This window comes from Ornithorhynchus anatinus, chromosome 3 (genome assembly GCF_004115215.2).
Source record: "Ornithorhynchus anatinus isolate Pmale09 chromosome 3, mOrnAna1.pri.v4, whole genome shotgun sequence".
NCBI lineage: Eukaryota > Metazoa > Chordata > Mammalia > Monotremata > Ornithorhynchidae > Ornithorhynchus > Ornithorhynchus anatinus.
The window spans coordinates 125,930,826-125,951,564 of record NC_041730.1 but is presented as its reverse complement, the minus strand read 5'-3'; the positions used below and the strand labels follow the sequence as shown (position 1 = coordinate 125,951,564).

General features: G+C 45.3%; 1 protein-coding gene across 1 annotated transcript in view; it reads right to left on the bottom strand.

Annotated features, from left to right (window-relative positions):
- Positions 1 to 20,739, bottom strand: part of TLL2 (tolloid like 2) — a gene marked incomplete at its 5' end in the record, with an annotated part of 194,141 nt that overhangs the window by 24,567 nt on the left and 148,835 nt on the right. Inside the window, 4 exons of the mRNA XM_029059893.1 lie at positions 2,386 to 2,581; positions 5,985 to 6,130; positions 7,883 to 7,999; positions 18,620 to 18,722. Of these exons, the coding sequence (XP_028915726.1) occupies positions 2,386 to 2,581; positions 5,985 to 6,130; positions 7,883 to 7,999; positions 18,620 to 18,722 (562 nt within the window). The remainder of the gene's footprint in view (positions 1 to 2,385; positions 2,582 to 5,984; positions 6,131 to 7,882; positions 8,000 to 18,619; positions 18,723 to 20,739) is intronic.

The following is a 20,739-nucleotide window of genomic DNA, read 5'->3' as shown; positions in this document are numbered from 1 at the left end:
GCTTAATAAATACCATTACTTCAAAATCCCTCAGGACTCTTTGTATGAGCCCGGTCTGCTCTTCCTACATCCGGCCAGCTCAGGAACAAGGTCCCTTCTTTGGGATCCTCCTCGACGACGCTCAGTCCAGAGAGGGCAACCGAAGCAGTCACATGGCCGGCGCGTGGTAAATTCCGTTGACCGACTGTTGGCTCTCTTTGGTTCGGCCTTGGCCACAGTGAGGTCTGAGACTTGGCAGCCCGATGAACTGGGCTACTTCTGGAAGGGATGAGCTCATTCATTCATTCATTAGTATTTACTGAGCACTTACTATGTGCAGAGCACTTTACTAAGGGCTTGGAATGTACAATTCGGCAACAGATAGAGACAATCCCTGCCTAAAGACAGGCTCACAGTCTAACGTGCCGAGGGGGTTCTCCATAGAGAGGAGTGCACCCCCAGTTGACCCATTCCCCACCATTGCAAGGGGCTAAGACCTGCCATAATCTCATATCCGGCAAATGATTACTTTCCTCCACTTCAAAGCCTTATTGAAGTCCCTGACTAAACCCTCCTTTCCTCTTCTCCCATTCCCTTCTGCATTGCCCTGACTTGCTCCCTTTATTCATATCTGTATTTTATTATTATAATCTGTACTTTTATAATACAATCTGCATTTTACTGTTACATATCTGTAATTTATCTGTTTACTTTATTATTTATAATAATATCTGTCTTCCCCTCTAGACGAAGCAGCGTGGCTCTGTGGAAAGAGCACGGGCTTTGGAGTCAGAGGTCATGGGTCGAATCCTGGCTTGGCCACTTGTCAGCTGTGTGACTTTAGGCAAGTCACTTCACTTCTCGGTGCCTCAGTTACCTCATCTGTAAAATGGGGATTAAGACTGTGAGCCCCACGTGGGACAACCTGATTCCCTTGTGTCTACTCCAGTGCTTAGAACAGTGCTCGGCACATAGTAAGCGCTTAACAAATATCAACATTATTATTATTATTAGACTATAAGCTCATTGTGGGCAGGGAATGTGTCTGTTTAGTTTTATATTGTACTCTCTCAAGTGCTTTGTACAGTGCTTCACACACAGTAAGCACTCAAAAAATGATTGAATGAATGAATGCTCACCAACCCAGGATAAAAGTCCCAGAAAGCACTGTCCCTCGCCTTACCCTCTCTCCTCTTGTCTGACACGTCACCCCCAGGAATCCCATGTGATTGTTAGTAAACACTGAGGACCTACTGGTCACTACACATTGCTCCGGGTGTCATTTACTGAACAGTGGAGAAGCTGTTCCCTCTGCTCCCTCTCTGCTGCCCCTCCGCCCTCTGCTCCCTCCCCCTTCCCCCCTTCACCTCCCCTCAGCTAAGCCCCCTTTCCCTCTGCTCCTCCCTCTCTCCCTTCCCCTCCCCTCAGCACTGTGCTCATTTATATATATTTTTATTACCCTATTTATTTTGTTAATGAGGTGCACATCCCTTTGATTCTATTTATCGTGATTATGCTGTCTTGTTTTTGTCCATCTGTCTCCCCCAATTAGACTGTAAGCCCATCACTGGGCAGGGATTGTCTCTATCTGTTGCCGAACTGCACATTCCAAGCGCTTAGTACAGTGTTCTGCACATAGTTAGCACTCAATAAATATTATTGAATGAATAATGTCTATCAATTAATTAATGGCCGTCTCCCACTGTACATTGTAAGCTTCTTGTGGGCAGGGAACATTTTTACTAACTCTGTTATATTGTCCTCTCCCAGGCACTTAGTACAGTGCTCTGCATACAGTAAGCACTCCATAAATACCATTGATTGATTGAGAAGCCGCGTGGCATTCCTAAACTAGGAAGTTGGTCAACCAATGGCATTCACTGATTGTCCATCGTAACCTGGCATCATTTTAGAGGTCACCAGCGAAGAGCACCATACAATCTCTGCCCTTGGGAAGTTTTCAATCTAGAGTGGGGAGGCAGGACAAAAGCATAAACACTGCAGCATGAACAAATCCAGGCCACAAGAGACAAGATACGTACAAAAGATACATGTGCACACAAATAGATGAACACATTCACCGCAGCATGAGCTAGGGTTAAGGGTGTGGATTCCACTGACCTCCCCACTTACCAGAGGAGGCTGAAGGTGAAAGGGATAAAGTGAAGAAAGGGATAAAAATCTGCGGGTGCCAATTCTTCCATTTGTTATTGAGCGGGCTTTAGTAACTCATCTTATGGATTCTAGAGGGAGAAACCCTCCCCACCCACAGCCCCCTGACCCATTCTCCACTTGCTTCGTGGTTAAAACGGGGACGACTGAACCGGCTCTTCTTCTCTCCCTCCCTCCCAAACACTGGCCCTCTCCCTGTGTCCGTCGACTAAAAGGTCACGATCGAATCCGTACCCTGAAAGAAATTGGCGGCAAACCCTGCTTTATTGATAGAGCCGTCGGACACAAACTTCATCCACATTTTGTTGGAGCTGGATTTGATGTCATCTGGCTTTTCGTAGCCACAGAAACGGCCGATCAGAGGACCGTCCTCGGTGGAGCCGTCCCGGACTTCCAGGTAGTCGTAAGTGCAGCTGTCATGTCTTTCCACCTGGCAGAGGGAAATGGGGTGTCAAGAGCCTTCCCCTTTGGTGATGGGGGCAAGAGAGGAAGAAGGCTTGGATGGGTTTGCATTTGGGGTGGCTTTGTGGGGTTTAAAAAACAATTTATCATTCTGGGCCAACCATCAGGGCATTTTTTACAATTTGAGTAAAAATTGGCTTTAAATTTCCAAAATTTGAGGTTTTATTTTTATAATGTTCATCCAACTGCAGAATGCCATTTCCTTAGTAACATTCCTTACAATAATAATGATAGCATTTGTTAAGCATTTACTATGTGCAGAGCACTGTAATAATAAAAATAATAATAATAGTAAGAATTGTATTTGTTAAGCACTTACTAAGCACTGAGGTAGATACAAGCCAGTCAGGTTGAACACAGTCCCTGTCCCACATGGGGCTCACGGTCTCAATCCCTATTTTACAGATGAGGTAACTGAGACAGAAAGAAATGTCTTGCCCAATACTAAGTGTACTAAGCACTGAGGCAGATACAAAATCATCATCATCATCATCGATGGTATTTACTGAAGGCTTACCGTGCTTGGAAGAGTACAAGACAAGAGTTGGTAGAAACGTTTCCTGCCAACAGTGAGCTTACATCAGGTCAGACATAGTTCCTGTCCTATATGGGGTTCACACTACAACCGTTTTCAGTGTTTTTTAAATGACTAAACCACTCCTAAACATTAGAGCTGACCTTTGCGGTATAGAGCAATCTGGACTCCAGGATCAATCCAAAAGTCAATAACTATGGGAGACAGCATGGCCTAGTGTAAAGACCAGAGGACTGGGAGAAAGGAGACCTGGATTCTAATTCTGGCTCTGCCACTGACCTGCTGGGCCCTGGCTGCTTCATCTGAAAAATAGAAATAAAATATCTGTTCACCCTCCCTCTTTGCTTGTGAATCCCATGAGGAACAGTGCTTGGCACATAGTAGGTGCTTAACAAATACCATCATCATTATTATTATTAATAAGGACTGTGTCAGACTTTATTATCTTTTTCTACCTAGGGCTTAGTACATAGTAAATACTTAATAAATATCGCGGTTAATTGATTTAGCCAAGGAGGGCATGATAGGGCTGTGTCATAAGTGCAAGAATGTGCGTGCACTCCCTACCCTGATCTACAGGGAGACCAGTACATAGCCATGGCCAGGGTCATGCTGGCTCCAAAATTCATACCGGGAAGCCCATCTTCAGTCAGTCAGTCGATCAGGAGTATTAATTGAGTGCTTACTGTGTGCAGGGCACTGTACTAAGCTCTTGGGAGAGTACAATACATAGAGTTGGTAGATGCTATCCCTGCCCACAAGGAGTTTAGAGGGGGACACTGATATGAAACTAAATTACACCTAGGGGAAATGGCAGACTGTAAGGATGTGTACATAATACATAAATGCTGTGGAGAAGGGGTGTATATTATAATGCTTAAGGGGTACATACCCAAGCACATAGGTAACACAAAAGAGAGGGCTTAGACAGGGAAGGCCTCTTGGAGGAGAAGTGATTTTAAGAGGGCTCTGATGGTGGGGAGAATGGTGGACTGTCAAATATAAAGAGAAGCAGCATGGAGTAGTGGATAGAGCATGGGCCTGGAAGTCAGAAGGTCATGGGTTCTAATCCTGGATCCACCATTTGACTGTTGTGTGACCTCGAGCAAGTCACGTCACTTCTCTGTGCCTCATTTACCTCATCTGTAAAATGGGGATTGAGATTGGGAGCCCCATGTGGGACAGGGACTGTGTCCAACCTGATTTGCTCATATCCACCTCAGCGCTTAGTACAGTGCCTGGTACACATAGTAAGCGCTTAACAAATACCACAATTATTATTATTATATGAAGAGGGAGGATGTTCCAGGACAGAGGGAGGATATGGGCAAGGGATCCGCAGCGAGACAGAACACACTCAATGTGAACACTTGAGAGGTGGGTTTTGGAGGAAGAGGGATGGGGTCTCTGGTCTGAAGACCAGAGATTCCTTTATTTCTGAGCCCCACATCTCAGTAGCTCCAAGTTGAAAGCAGTCATGGGGAGGCAGTAAGGAGGCTGGCACTGTCCTGTAAGCAAATATCACGCTGCGTCACTTGCCTATGTGGGCAAAGTATGGCATAGTGGATAGAGCACAGGTCTGGGAATCAGAATGTCATAGGTTTTTATTCTAGCTCTGCCCCTTGTTTGCTGTGTGGCCATGGGCAAGTCATTTCACTTCTCTGAGCCTCAGTTTCCTCATCTGTAAAATGGGGATTAAGATTGTGAGCCCCATGTGGGTTAGAGACTGTGTCCAACCCGATTTGTATGTATCCACCCCAGTTCTTAGTACAGTGCCTGGCACAGAGTAAACACTTAAATACCACAATTATCATTATTATTATTATTACTACCCCTTGATCCCCAGCCAAGATTTTCCTGGCATCCTGAGAACCAATCCAGACTTCCTAAAGATGCCCAAAATCTGGACCCCGTAGGTGGGAAAGAGTGGGGAGTGAAGCCAGAGAAGAGGTGGAGGTGGGGAGGAGAAAGATGGGGGAGTGGGAATTAAGACCAGGGCTAAGGAACAAGAGAGGAATAATTGGGGAGGGGGTGCTGTCCTCTGTTGTCCTCATGACAGCACCACTGGTTGTGACCCCAGCCCACCCTTCATAAGATATCCAGGGTCCTTTCCACCTCTGCTCTCTCTTGGGAGTCAGCAGGGGTTACAGTCAGGATTGAGGGGGGAGGATTGGGGGGGTGTCCGAGTAGGTTCTAGGGGTCCGGGCATCATTGCCTACCCAGTGTCCAATTGGCAGGCCTGGCACTTTGGCACTAAGCACTTGGAAGAGTTCAATATTACAGAATTGCTAGCCATGTTCCAGGGCATCAGGGTTGGGCAGGAAGTGATTTTCAAAATTTTTCCCATAAATCCTGTTCAGGTGAAAAGAGAAGAAACTGCTCAGGATGGTATGTCACTCTAAAGGGTAGGCATCTGTGAGAAGCTCCTTCATACCACCAAGTGATGATATTTGCCAAATAGTAAGCGCTTAACAAATACCATTATCATTATTAATAATAATAATAGTAATCATTAAATGATACATTATAAATTACTTATTTATTCATCCTAACTTCTATCTCTCCCCCTAGACTGTAAGCTCACTGTGGGTATAGAACATTTCTGCTAATCCTGTTGCACTGTACTCCCCAAGCACTCAGGGCAGTACTCTGCACGTAGTAAGCGCTCAATAAGTACCATTGATGGATGGAGAAGAGAGCAGTAATCTCGGACAGACCGGTAGTCACACTGTTTCACGCTCATATCAGCAGGAAACATTCCACTTAGTGGAGCACAGGATGCTGGCCTGAATTTTTTTTTTTAGATCATTCCTTAAGGAAGGCAACTTCATCTCACCTCGAATGCCTGGAACGACAGCCCCACGTGAAACCCCTCCGACACGGTGATCGTCCACACACATTCCTTGGAAGGCCTGTAGTCATCCGGATAATTGGGAGACTGAATCTGACCGGCGTCTTTGTTAATTTCTCCTCCGCAGATAGCTTCCAAAAATAAAAGAAAGCAAGAGGTAAGGAACCTTTTTCCCCAGAGGGATCTCCCTTGGGCTGAAAGGAAAAGACACTGGATTTGGAACCAGTGCAAAATAATTTTGCAGAAAGGCAATATATATTGTAACCATTTGCCACCGTTAGATGGCGGCAAGAATCTTTCATTTCGTCCCTTTGGCTAGTACAGCCAGTTTTCAGGCAATGTGGATTTTGACGGCAAGTTATGGAGAAAACATGTTTCCAACAAGGCGATGCGATGTCGGAAGAAGCAATTAGGCACAGGCTCGTTGCTCCGGTAAAAGCACGGCCACTAAAACTTGGGCTTTTGAGGTATTTATAATAATAATAATAATGTTGGTATTTGTAAAGCGCTTACTATGTGCCGAGCACAGTTCTAAGCGCTGGGGTAGATACAGGGTAATCAGGTTGTCCCACATGAGGCTCACAGTTAATCCTCATTTTACAGATGAGGTGACTGAGACACAGAGAAGTTAAGTGACTTGCCCACAGTCACAGAGCTGACAGCAGCGTCGCTCAGTGGAAAGAGCATGGGCTTTGGAGTCAGGGCTCATGAGTTTGAATCCCAGCTCTGCCATTTGTCAGCTGTGTGACTGTGGGCAAGTCACTTAACTTCTCTGTGCCTCAGTTCCCTCATCTGTAAAATGGGGATTAAGATTGTGAGCCCCACGTGGGACAACCTGATTCCCCTATGTCTACCCCAGCGCTTAGAACAGTGCTCGGCACATAGTAAGCGCTTAACAAATACCAACATTATTATTAAGTGGCAGAGTCAGGATTCAAACTCATAACTTCTGACTCCCAAGCCCGTGCTCTTTCCACTGAGCCACGCTGCTTCTTGTATTTAGTGAAGCACCTGGCCTAGTGGCAAGAGCACGGGCTTAATAATGTTGGTATTTGTTAAGCGCTTACTACATGCAGAGCACTGTTCTAAGCGCTGGGGTAGATACAGGGGAATGAGGTTGTCCCATGTGAGGCTCACAGTCTTCATTTCCATTTTACAGATGAGGGAACTGAGGCACAGAGAAGTGAAGTGACTTGCCCACAGTCACACAGCTGACAAGAGGCAGAGTCAGCATTCGAACCCATGACCTCTGAGTCCCAAGCCCGGGCTCTTTCCACTGAGCCACACTGCTTCTAGGGGTCAGAGGTTCTAATCCCAGCTCTGCCACTTGTCTGCTGTGTGACCTTGGTCAAGTCATTTAACTTCTCTGGGCCTTAGTTACCTCATCTGTAAAATGGGGATTGAGACTGTGAGCCTCATGTGGAACAGGGACTGTGTTCAACCTGGATTGTCTCTATTTGTTGCCGAATTGTACTTTCCAAGAGCTTAGTACAGTGCTCTGTACACATAAGCGCTCAATAAGTATGATTGAATAAATGAATGAATTACCTTGGATCTACCCCAAGCGCTAGTAAGCACTTAACAAATACCATAATTATTATGATTATTATTACCATCAGGAAAGTAACCCTGTATTAGCTGAGAACTGACTGTATTTTTACCGAGCTAAAGGTTAGATCAATTTTAACACCTGCTCCGGAAGGATATGATGGTCCTTTTATGGAACTGGAAGGGTGTTTTTTGTTTTGTTTTTCAGGGGACCCAACTCCATGCCCCTCCTTTGTCCACCACCCCTGCGCCGGCAGTCACGTGTGATCTGCTTGGGAGGGGTGAGGGAGAGGAGGAGAAGGGGCAGGGAGGCTGATTCAGAAGCCGGCACGTACCTTCATAAGTGACAAAGAAGCCCTTGCCCAGGATATTGCTGCTGCTGCGGAACTCGACCCAGAGTCGGCTGTCTGTAGAGATGAGGGGCTCCGGGATTTTATCGCCGCAAAATCTACCTGAAAGGCGGAAAACGGACCATCAGGAAAATAACAGAGAAGCAACGGTGCCTAATAGATAGAGCACAGACCTGGGACTCAGAAGGACCTGGGTTCTAATCCTGCCTCTGCCATTTGTCTGCTGTGTGATCTTGGTCAAGTCACTTCACTTCTCTGGGCCTCAGTGACCTCATTTGTAAAAGGGGATTAAGACCATGAGCTAGCCCCATGTGGGACAGGGACTCTACAACCTGATTAGGTTTCATCTATTAGAGAAGCAGCGTGGCTCAGTGAAAAGAGCACGGGCTTGGGAGTCAGAGGTCATGGGTTCGAATCCTGCCTCTGCCGCTTGTCAGCTGTGTGACTGTGGGCAAATCACTTAACTTCTCTGTGCCTCAGTTCCCTCATCTGTAAAATGGGGATTAGGACTGTGAGCCTCACGTGGGACAACCTGATTACCCTGTCTCTAGCCAGTGCTTAGAACAGTGCTCTGCACATAGTAAGCACTTAAAAAATACCAACATTATTATCTACTACAGAGCTTAGTAGAGTGCCTGGCAGATAGTAAGTGCTTAACAAACACCATAAAAAATATAATAACAATGGTGGTATTTACTAAATGCTTACTGTCTGCCAAGAGGTGGGCTAGATCCAATATAAGCCCATCAGGCACACTCTCTATCCCATAAGGGGTTCCACAGTCTAAGGGAGATGGAGAACAGGTATTTCATCCCCATTTACCAATAAGGAAACTAAGCAAAGAGAAGTCAAGTGACTTGCCCTAGGTCCCACAGTAGAGAAGTAGCTGAGCTGGGATTAGAACCCAGCTCTGCCAATTCCCAGGCCCATGCTCTTTCTACTAAGGCCATATTTTCTCCAAACAAAACTCTGTATTTGCCCATTTGTTTTATTTGGAGAGGTAGAACCAAAACCTGCCTCTGCAATCTGTCATCTCTTAAATTGTAAATTCCTTGACACAGGAACTGTGTTTTTTACCTCTATCCTACCCATTAGGTGCTCAATTAATACTATCGACTTAATGATTGAAAACCAACATCAGATACTGCAAATCATGGCTACAGCCAGGATTGGAAAAGAGGAACTATTTGTAGCAAATCCAAACTTTCAGCCGCTCCTGCATAGTTAGAAGCTCACCTCTAGACCGTAAGCTTGTTGGGGGCAGGAAATGTATTTGTTTATTGCTATACTGTACTCTCCCAAGCGCTTAGTACAATGCTGTGCACACAGTAAGCACTCAATAAATACCACTGACTGACTAGGTCATACACCACTTCTCTGGAGCAAGAAAAACTGAGTCCCAAAATCCTATTCTCTGACTTCTGGGCCCTCCACCCTATAAGCTTCAGGCAGTCAGTGAGCACACTGTCCTCTCTTATTCCTGCTAGTAACCAATCAGTCAAACAACTGATCGATTGCTTGAGGAGTCTGATTCAGCTGACACTAATAGTCTGATCATTATTATTATTACTATGGTATTGTTAAGCGCTTACTATGTGCCAAGCACTGTTCTAAACGCTGGGATAGATACAAGGTAATCAGGTTGGTCCACATGGGGCTCTCAATCTTAATCCCCATTTTACAGATGAGGTAACTGAGGCACAGAGAAGTTTAGCCGCTTGCCCAAGATCACACAGCAGACAAGTGGTGGAGGCCGTTTTGGAACCCACGTCCTCTGACTCCCAAACCATGCTCTTGCTACTAAACCATGCTGTTTCTCATCAACAACAATGGTATTGATTGAATGCTTACTACATGCAGAGAACTAAGCACTTGGGAGGCCTTCCTTGATTAAGCTTTCTTTTCCCCAACTCGGTCTCCCTTCTGTGTAATCTATGCACTTGGATCTGTGAACTTTGGACATTTGATTTACTCCCACCCCAGAACACTTATGTCCACATCTTTAAATTATTTATTATAAATTACTTATTCAAATGAATGTCTGTCTTCTCCTCTGTACTGTAAGCTGATTATGGGCAGGGAACATTTCTGCTAATTCTGTTATACTGTACTCCCCCAAGCTCTAGAACAGTGCTCTGCACAGAGTAAATGCTCACGAAAGCACTTAGAGAAGCAGTGTGGCTGAGTGGAAAGAGCCCGGGCTTGGGAGTCAGAGGTCATGAGTTCGAATCTTGGCTCTGCCACTTGTCAGCTGTGTGACTGTGGGCAAGTCACTTCACTTCTCTGTGCCTCAGTTACCTCATCTGTAAAATGGGGATTAACCGTGAGCCTCACGTGGGACAATATGATTACCCTGTATCTACCCCAGCGCTTAGAACAGCACATAGTAAGTGCTTAACAAATACCAACATTGATATTACTATTATTATTAAATACCACTGATTGATTATTGATGGGGAGAGTGTAGTACAATGGAGTTGGTAGACACATTGCAGAGTTTAGTCAGTCAGACAATCCTATTTATTGAGCACTTACTGAGTGCAGAGCACTTTACTAAGCCCTTGGAGAGGACAATAGCAATATAACAGGCTCATTCTCTAACCGCAACAAGGTTACGGTCTAGAGGAGGCTGACAGTCCACAGTCTAGACATTAATATAAATAAATAGCATGTAATTTACAGATATGAACACAAGCACTATGGGGTAAATAACGAATGCCCAAAAGCCTGTTGCCATCGAGGATCATCGTGGCTACTGCTACCCAGGTGGCTGAGGTTCCCATGAAATTTTGGTCCAGAGAAAGTTAAATCTTGGTGATTTCTCCAGGACAACAGAGCAGCCATTGGCCCAGGCCCCATTAAGGGGCACAGCTCCAGGGGCGACTAAACTAGCAGGAAGGAGTGTGGGGAAAGGGGCCGGGGGGGTGCTGAGAGACTGGTTTCGCACTGGGGAATGCTGCTGGGACGCGGCCAACGGCGTGTCCAGCGGAGCTGTGAAATGGATTTTTAAAAAGATCGTCTTGCAAGGAAAATAAATTCTCTTTTAAATCAGTAACCGGGACTGCAATCCAGCCCAAAGGGTCTGAATGTGTTTGCAAACACCCCAAGTTACTCATAGCAACAGCTGACTCCCCCCAACACCACAATGCCAGGAAGATCTCATGCTTAGAGCTGGATTCTTAAATAGATGGCAAGACAGTTTCCCAAATGAAGGAATGAGGAATTTACCTTAGAAAGTAAAATGCTTTTCCAACTCTTTATTCAAGAGAATCAGCATGGACTAGTGGAAAGAACACAGGTCTGAGTTTTAATCTCAGATTGCCGCTCAACTTCTGTGTGAACTTGGTCAAGTCGCTTAACTTCTCTATGTCTCAGTTTCCTCATCTGTAAAATGGGGATTTAAATCCTGTTCTTTCCCCAACACACATCTTAGACTGTGAGCTCCATGTGGCAGGGACTGTGTCCGACCTGACTAACTTTTCTCTATTCCAACAGTTCTTATTATTATTAGAGAAAGCCTCTTGGGGGAGATGTGCTTCAATAAGGCTTTGAATAATAATGATGTTATTTCTTAAGCACTTACAATGTGCCAAGGACTGTTCTAAGCACCGGGGGAGATACTAGATTATCAGGTTGTCCCAGGTGGAGTTTACAGTCTTAATCCCCATTTTCCAGATGAGGTAACTGAGACACAGAGAAGGTAAATGACTTGCCCAAAATCACAGCTGACAAGTGGCAGAGCAGTGATTAGAACCCATGATCTCTGACTCCCAAGCCCTTGCTCTTTCCACTAAGCCACGTTGCTCGTCTGTCAGATATGAGGAGGAAGGGCAGTCCAGGCCAGAGGCAGGATGTGGGCAAGAAGTCAACGGCAAGATAGACGAGATCGAGTTTGGCATTAGGGGGGCAAAGAGTGCGGGCTGAGTTGTAGTGGGAGAGTAGCATGTAGAAAGTACATTTCTGGGCCTTGCCAACAGGATTGGTCCACAGCAAGTCTGCAGTTAAGAGGGACCCATTCATCTCCCTGGAGGGCAACTGGCCAGCTGCAATCCAGACCAATGGGTCAGGTCAGCCTGGAGCAACTCAGGGCCTAGGACAGGACACTACATGCCCCGGATCCAGCTGAACGGCTTTCTAAGGCAGTGGTCCCGGGCAAGTAGTGAGCGATTGTGTCTATTAACTGTACTGTATTCCCCTAAACACAGAGTACAGTGCTCTGCACAGGGTAAGCACTCGATAATACTATTGATTAATTGATTGATTATAAGCCTGATCCCCAAAGAAGCAGTTGGGCCTAGTGGCTAGGCCAAGGGCCAGGGAGTCAGAAGGACCTGGATTCTAATCCCAGCTCCACCACTTGTCTGCTGTGAGATCTTGGGGAAGTCACTTCACTTCCGGCTCTGCCACTTGTCAGCTGTGTGACTGCAGGCAAGTCACTTCACTTCTCTGTGCCTCAGTTACCTCATCTGTAAAATGGGGATTAATTGTGAGCCACACATGGGACAACCTGATTATGCTGTATCTTCCTCAGTGCTTAGAACAGTGCTCTGCACAAAGTAAGCGCTTAACAAATACCAACAAATACCAATATTCTCTGGGTCTCAGTTATCTCACCTGTAAAACGGGAATTAAGACTGAAAGTTCCATGTGGGATATGGCTGTGTCCAAACTGATTATATTGAAACTATCCCAGTGCTTAGTACAGTGCCTGGCACAGAGTGGACGCTTAACAAATACCATAAAATAAAGAAATAAATACATCTGGCAGGTCTTAGTTGTTACCTGTAATTTATTTTAATGCCTACCACCCTTTCTACACTATAAGCTCCTCAAGGGAAGGGATATGCCTATCCCAGTTCCGCTTCTTGTCTGCTGTGTGACCTTGGGCAAATCACTTCACTTCTCCGGGACTCAGTTCCCTCATCTGTAGAAGGGGGATTGAGACTGGGAGCCCCTTGTGGGACAGGGACTGGGTCCAACCTGATTTGCTTGTATCCACCCCAGCTCTTAGTGCAGTGCCTGGCACATAGTAAGCACTTAAGAAATAACTCAATCATTGTTACTATTACTGTACTCTCCCAAGTCACTCTTGGCTTCAAAGCTCTCCATCACCTGGCCCCTTCCTACCTACCTCCCTTCTCTCCTTCTACAGCCCACCCCACACACTCCGCTCCTCTGCCGCTAACCTCCTCACGGTCCCTCATTCTCACCTGTCCCACCGTCGACCCCTGGTCCACGTCCTACCACTGACCTGGAATGCCCTCCCTTCTCACATCCGCCAAACTAACTCTCTTCCCCTCTTCAAAGCCCTACTGAGAGCTCATCTCCTCCAGGAGGCCTTCCCAGGCTTCCCAGAGGCCCTTCCCTCTGCTCCTCCTCCCGACCCCATTCCCCCTTCTCCCTCCCCCCACAGCACTTATGCATATTTGTATATATTATTTATTACTCTTTTATTAATGATGTGTATATATCTATAATTCTATTTATCTTGATGGTATTGATGCCTGACTACTTGCTTTGTTTTGTTGTCTGTCTCCCCCATTTAGACTGTGAGCCTGCTGTTGGGTAGGGATTGTCTCTATCTGTTGCTGAATTGTACATTTCAAATCCTTAGTACAGTGCTCTGCACATAGTAAGCGCTCAATAAATACGAATGAATGAATTAATGAATACATGTTCTATATATGGCAAGCTCTCAATAAATGCCATTGGTTGATTGACTGACCCACACTTTCTCACTGAGAACCTACAGTTGGGAACTCCAACTCCAATCCAGCTGGAAAATCACTAGGGGATTCTGGTTCTGTCTTTTTTCCATTCCACGCCTCATTTTGCCCTTAAGAAAAATGGGGAGAACCATGACTCCTCCTCCTCTTTGTTGCTTCACTACTGGGAGAGTAAACTACCAGGGGAGGGGAGGTGCCTTGCCACCAAAGCTCTTTAATCGGCAACAGCTGATCGGGTGTTTAAGTTTCATTCCACTTCCTTTGATTCCTGGCCATCTGCTGCCTTTTGGACTGGATGAACATGATATTGAGCAAGAAGAGTTTTCCCAGTGCCAAGAATACAGCGAGGAATTATTCCTTAATGGTGTCTTTGGAAGAGCCATTGTGTCAATAAGGTTTTCAAAAAATACATCATGTAATAGTGGAAAGACATTATTTACTGGCTAGGAGGAGGAGAATTGATTAATAGTGGAAAGAGCATGAGTCTGCGAGTCAGAGGACCTGCTGTTCTGCACACAATAAATGCTTAGTAAATACGACTGAATGAATGAACCTGGGTTCCAATAAATAAATAAATGATGGCATTTGTTAAGTATATTGAGCAAGTCACTTCACTTTTCTGTGCCTCAGTTCCCTTTCTCTGCAAAATGGGGAATCAATACCTGTTCTCCCTCCTACTTAGACTGTGAGCCCTATGTGGGACCTGATTATTTTGTATCTACCCCAGCACTTAGTACAGTCCTCGGCACATAGTAAGCAGCTAACAAATACCACAATTATTGCTATTATTAATGATGATAACAATGATGGTATTTGTTAAGCATTTACTATGTGCAAAGCACTTTTCTAAGTGCTAGGGTAGATACAAGGTTATCAAGTTGTCCCATATAGGGCTCACAGTCTAAATTCCCATTTTCAGATGAGGTAACTAAGGCAGAGAAGTTAAGTGACTTGCCCAAAGTCACACAACTGACATATGGCAGAGACGAGATTAGAACCCACGACCTCTGACTCCCAAGCCAGTGTTCTTTCCATTAAGCTATGCTGCTTCTCAATGTTAATATCATTATTATTATTTTTAGTTATTCCGGTAATTTTACCTGATAAAAACATGAGAAACAACATGGTCTAGTGGAAAGAGCAGAGAACAGCAAGTTAGGAGGTCTGCACTCTAATCCTGGCTCTATCACTCGCCTACTTAGTGACCATGGGCAAATCTCTTGATCTTCTGAGTCTCAGTTTCCTCATCTGTAAAATAGGGATAAGATGTCTGTTCTCTCCCTCCTTGTAATATGAGGTCCTCCTTGGAATATGTGTGTTGGACAAGGACTGTATCTCATTTAACTGTACTGCATCTACCCCAGGACTTAACATAGTGTTATGCACATAGTAAGCCTTAACGGTCATCATTATGATTAGTTCTTTGTGGTTCATTGGTTCTTACATTTATCACCTAAGAAAAACCACCTCCACAAGGAAGGCACCAATGTTACTTTGAGTGGCCAGGGCTTCTATCAACAAAAACCGGAGAAGGGTGTGACTTTGTCCCAAGATGAGCAGCGTCTCCACTAGGGCCTCCAAAGGAGACCAAAATTAGAGCTGAAAGGGATCTGCTGATCCAGGTGTCCAAAGCCCAGGCCACCCTCCCTGTCACCAACCACACAGACACGGGACTGAAGCCTCATCCCTTCTGGCAGAGCTCCCGGAACTACCCCAGTGCTCAGTACAGTGCCCGGCACATAGTAAGTGCTTAATAAATACATTAAAAAAAAAAACCTCTGGAGGGGCTTTGGCAGCATGCAAACAAAGACAGTGCCTGGAGTGAAGGAGAGCAGGAAGTCACCCTCAACAACACCAACAATAATAATAATAGTTATAATACTTGTTGAATGCTTATGTGCCTAATGCTGGGGTAGATACAAGTTAATCAGGTCAGTCAGTCAGTCACTCGTATTTATTGAGCATTTACTGTATGCAGACACTGTGCTAAGCGCTTGGGAATGATAATATAACAGGCACAGTCCCTGCCCACAATGAGCTTGAATTTTAGAGAGGAAGGTTAGACACAGTCCCTGTCCCTCATGAGGCTTACAGTCTTACGGGGAAGGGAGAACAGATACTTTAATCCCCATTGTACATATGAAGAAATTGAGGCACAGGGAAATTAAGTGATTTTCCATGTTCACATAGGAGGCAAGTGGCAGAGCTGAGACTAGAACTCAATTGCCCTAGCTCCCTGGCCCACTCCAGGACTGTGTTTAGCTTCCTAAAATTTAACACTGTTCTCTTGGATTGCTGATTTTGTAATTGATAGTTGTTTTCTAGGCCACTGTTATTGCCCTCCCTATAGGTCTGCTTACGTCCACGTATACTGGGAAAAGAACCGTGTCGAATCAGTTTTTCCTGTCATTCTCACAGCCCAGCGAACGTTTACTAAATGCCATTAGTAATTCATCCAAGTGAGAAAGGCACTACTTGGCCTGCAGCATTGAATTCCGAATGAAATTTATTTTCTGATGTTTTCTGTTTTTCACATCTTCGTTGTGCCACTGTACAGTCCCTATCAAATCCCCAGGTGGCTTTGGATCAGGTAGGGGTTATTTTACTTACTGAGAAGCGGAGGTTCCTGGTAACCAAAGCCAACCAATGGCAGAGCCACAGTAAAAATTTCAAGTTCCCAGATCCTGGGCCTCTGCTTAGGACCCTGTCAGCACCCCCCTCGAGGTCAAGCTGACCACTCGCCAAACACAAAGCACTAGAAAAATGGGGTTATGAAGAGTCTCCCAGATGTCCAGACTCACTGGGTGAAATGGATTGTCATCACCTTAGTTGTTACTTAATCTTCCTCTTCAAACGACCCTAGACCTACAAGAAGGAACTCGACAGCTGGTAAATTCCTGGAGCTCGACTTGGCCTTCGATGGGGATATCACAAAGAGGAAATGCAGATGAGGAAGGTACGGAGTGATCTCCTTTGGGGGCAATAAAGGATTCATTCATAAAAAGTTACGCATCATTTATGGCTGGATTTTCACACACTTCCCTGGGAAAGTATGCGCTGCCCGTTTTTTTCCTAGCAAGAAGCGTATTTTCACAATCCATCCTAATCCGCCTCCCCTCCTGCAAAAGCAGCATTGACCTACCTCGTCCCTCAGATTTCATGGCATTGACCCCTCCCAGGGCCCAGACCAGCTCACACAAGGCACTTGTTCAAAACACAAAGCTTCACTAACAACTGCATTTGGAAACTGTGGAGCAGGCCAAATATTTGGCAAAATAGAAATTCTATCAGTGCAGAGTGACAACACGAGGCAGCAGGCTCTCCCCAGTGGCACTCTCGCCCGCACACACCCACGCACATGTTTATGCACACGCAGCTGGCAGGGCAGAGTTCGGGACAAGCAAAAGCACACCGTGTCCACCATCGCCACCGTCCACCCAGGGGACCAGAGGAGGCAGGGTCGGCTGCTCTATGCCTCTTCCGTTTTCCTCTGGAGAAAAAAGCGAGAAATCCCTTTGCATGTGGGCTCCTGGCCACGTTTGGGAAAGTTCTCCTCCTGTAATTTTGACCACTTCCTTCTCACCTGAATCCCTTCTTTTTTTTTTTTCTTAATGGCACTTGTTAAGCTCTTACTATGTGCCAGACACTGTACTAAGCACTGCAGTAGATACAAGCTAATCAGGTTGGACACAGTCCATATCTCACATGGGCCTCACAGTCTCAATCACCATTTTACAGGGGAGTTCACTGAGGCCCAGAGAAGTGAAGTGACTTGCCCAAGGTCACACAGCAGACAACTGGCGGAGCCGGGACTAGAACTCAGGTCATTCTGACTCCAAGGTCTGTGCTCTATCCACTAGACCATGTTGCTTCCTTCTTCCATCACAGAATGCTTCCCACAGAATACAAAAGCAGGTCAAGGCAAATAAATGAATGTACAGGTAAATATATAAATCAGCTACATAAATCAATGAAAATATGCATGTGTCTACAAGGACTGAGGTTAGGAATAAAGTACCCGGAGGTTAAAGGAAGGTGTTAGGCTGATGGGACTTGGGTGTTGTGAATTAATCAGGTAAGGCTTCATGAAAATGGTGTGGTTTTAAGATGGCTTTGCATAGCGGGAAAAGTGCGGTCTGACAGATTTGGGAGGAAGTGCAGGAAGGGTGACAGGGTGGGTGAGGGGGTCAAAGGTGAGGGGACTGGGTGAGCTCGGGAGGATCAAAGAGAGGTAAGTTGAGGGGAAGCAAGTGAAGAGAGCCGATATATAAGATGGAGAAATCCGGCAGGGGTTTGTGAAGCCAAGGGTCAGGAAGCTCAGCTTGGTACAGAGGGAGTTGGGTTGGCAGTGGAGTTTTCCGAGGAGCGGAGAGGTGAATGCAGAGCAAGTCTATAAGAAGAGGATCAAGGCAGCGATTGGAATGTACTCTCCCAAGAGTTTAGTACAGTGCTTGGTGCACGGCATGTGGTCGACAAAATACCAATCAACCAATCAGTCTTACTTATTAAGTCTTTACTCTGGGCACAGCACTGTACTAAAAACTTGGGAGAGTATGATATAAGGGAGTTGGTAGACACATTCCTTGCCCACAGTGAGCTTACATTCTAGTGAACATTAATATAAATAGAAAATAAATTAATAAGATAATTAAAGTTTAAAAAATATTAAATAACTAAATACCATTGATTGGTGGAAAAGTAGGGACTGAAGTGAGGAATGAGATTGCATAATGTCAGTGCTTAGAACAGTGCTTGGCACATAGTAAGCGCTTAACAAATACCATTGTTATTATTATCATCATTATTATTAGTCAGTTAAAACTAATGTGAGATGGACTTTAACTAAGCAGAACTCCCCAGTATGTCCAATATAAAATCTATTCTAATAGTCAGTAATTCATTATTTTCATTCAAGCACTTTAGGTTCAACCTAATATCTAACAAGAAGTTCAATATTTTTTTCAGTTTGGGTGCAAACATTCCAGACTTGACTCACCTAAGAGTGGGGCTTTTCTCCAATAGCCATCCCGGACCTCGATATAATCGTACCAGCACAGACGGCTTTTAAACAAGTCCATAGACGTGAAGTTTAAAACAATCTGTAAAGAGTTAGGGCAGGATTACCTTCGCGAGAAGACTGAGTGGAGCTTGGCAGTGTTCTACAAAAGGCCTCGGGCAACCAGACTGGCTCAACTTTTATTTACATATTTATAATGGTTGTTGTATGTGTTCAGCATTTACTATGTGCCTGGCATGCTACTAAGGGCTGGTGTAGCTATAAAATGATCAGGTCAGGCACAGTTCCTTCCCTCATGGACCCCACAGTCGAAGGGGGAGGGCGAACAAGTATTTAATCTCCATTTTACAGATGAAGTAACTGAGGCCTAGAGAAGTTAAGTGACTTGCTCAAGGACACAAAGCAGGAAAGTCACAGTTTGGGATTAGAACCCAGGTCCTCTGATTCTGAGTCCTTTGCCCAATCCACTAGACCACACTGCTCCTGGGCATTTAGTTATTTGCTCGGCTGTTTATGTACTGCTTCCAGCTTAGTCAATCATCATATTTATTGAGCACTTACAGTGCACAGAGCCCTATACTGAGCACTTGAGGGAGTACAATATTACAGAGTGGGTAGGCACATTCCCTGACTATAGCGAGCTTACAGTATAGGGCCTATCCTCATTCTTCCTCCTGCTTTCCTTATCTGCAAATGATTTCATCTCCTCCATTCGAATGGGAAGTTCTTGAAGACAAAGAACATGTATCTTCCTACAATAGTACTCTCCCAAGTGCTTAGCACACTGCCTAGCAGTCAGTAGACACTATGTAAATAACATTGACAGGAGGTCTAAATAATAATAATGATAATAATTATGATACTTGTTAAGCATTTACTAAGTGTCAAGCACTACTCCAAGTGCTGGAGTAGATTAGAATTAAGTTCGACACAGTCCCTGCACCACATGGGGCTCACAGTCTTAATTCTCATTTTACAAATGAGGTAACTGAGGCTTAGAGAAGCTAAGTGACTTGCCCAAAGTCACACAGTAGACAAGTGGCAGAGCCGGGATTAGAACTCAGGTCCTTCTGACTCCCAGGCCCATGTTCTATCCACCAGGCCAAACTACTTCTCAACAAAAGCAAATCAAAGGCATTCTCCAGTTGAGCAATGGGTAAATGGACTGGCCCATGGTCGAAACCAGCAGGCACCCCACATCCTTCAAAATCCAAGGAGGTTCTGAGGGCCTCTTATGCCTTCCCTGTGGTTTGGGTTTGGAGGAGGGTATCTCCTCCTGCCTTCAAGACATCTCTACTTAGATGTCTTAACATATCCAAAACAGAGCTCCTTATCTTCCCACCCAAACCCCGTCCTCTCCCTGACTTTCCCATCACTGTAGACGACCCCACCATCCTTCCTATCTCTCAAGCTTTGTGTTTTCATTGACTCCTCTCTGCCATTCAATCCACTTACTCAATCCATCACTAAATCCTGTCGGTTCCCCCTTCACGACATCACTAAAATCCATCCTTTCCTCTCCATCTAAACTGCTACTACGTTGATACGGTCACTCATCCTATCCCGCCTGGATGACTTCATCAGCCTCCTTGCCAACTTCCCAGCCTCCTGTCTCTCCCCACTCCAGTCTATATTTCACTCTGCTTCCCTTATCATTATTCTACAGAAATGTTCAGGATGTTTATCCTCATTCCTCACAAAACTCCAGTGGTTGCCCATCTACCTCCACAACATACAAAAACTTCTCACCATTGGCTTCAAAGCAGTCCATCGCCTGGCCTCCTCCTACCTCCCCTCGTTACTCTCGTACTACAACCCAGCCCGCACACTTCGCTCCTCTACTGTGCCTCCATTTGTCTACCTCGCCACACCCAGCTGTATGAATTACCAGAACCAATGGGAACGTGTCTACCAACTCTTGTACACTCCCGAGTGCTCAGTACAGTGGTCTACAAACGATAAGTGCCCAATAAATACCAGTGATTGATTGATCACTTGATTCTGGCAGTACTATATCAGGTTGATTGGTATTTTCCCAAGCACTTTTCGTCGCCGACCTCTTGCCCACATCCCACCTCTGGCCTGGAATACCCTCCCTC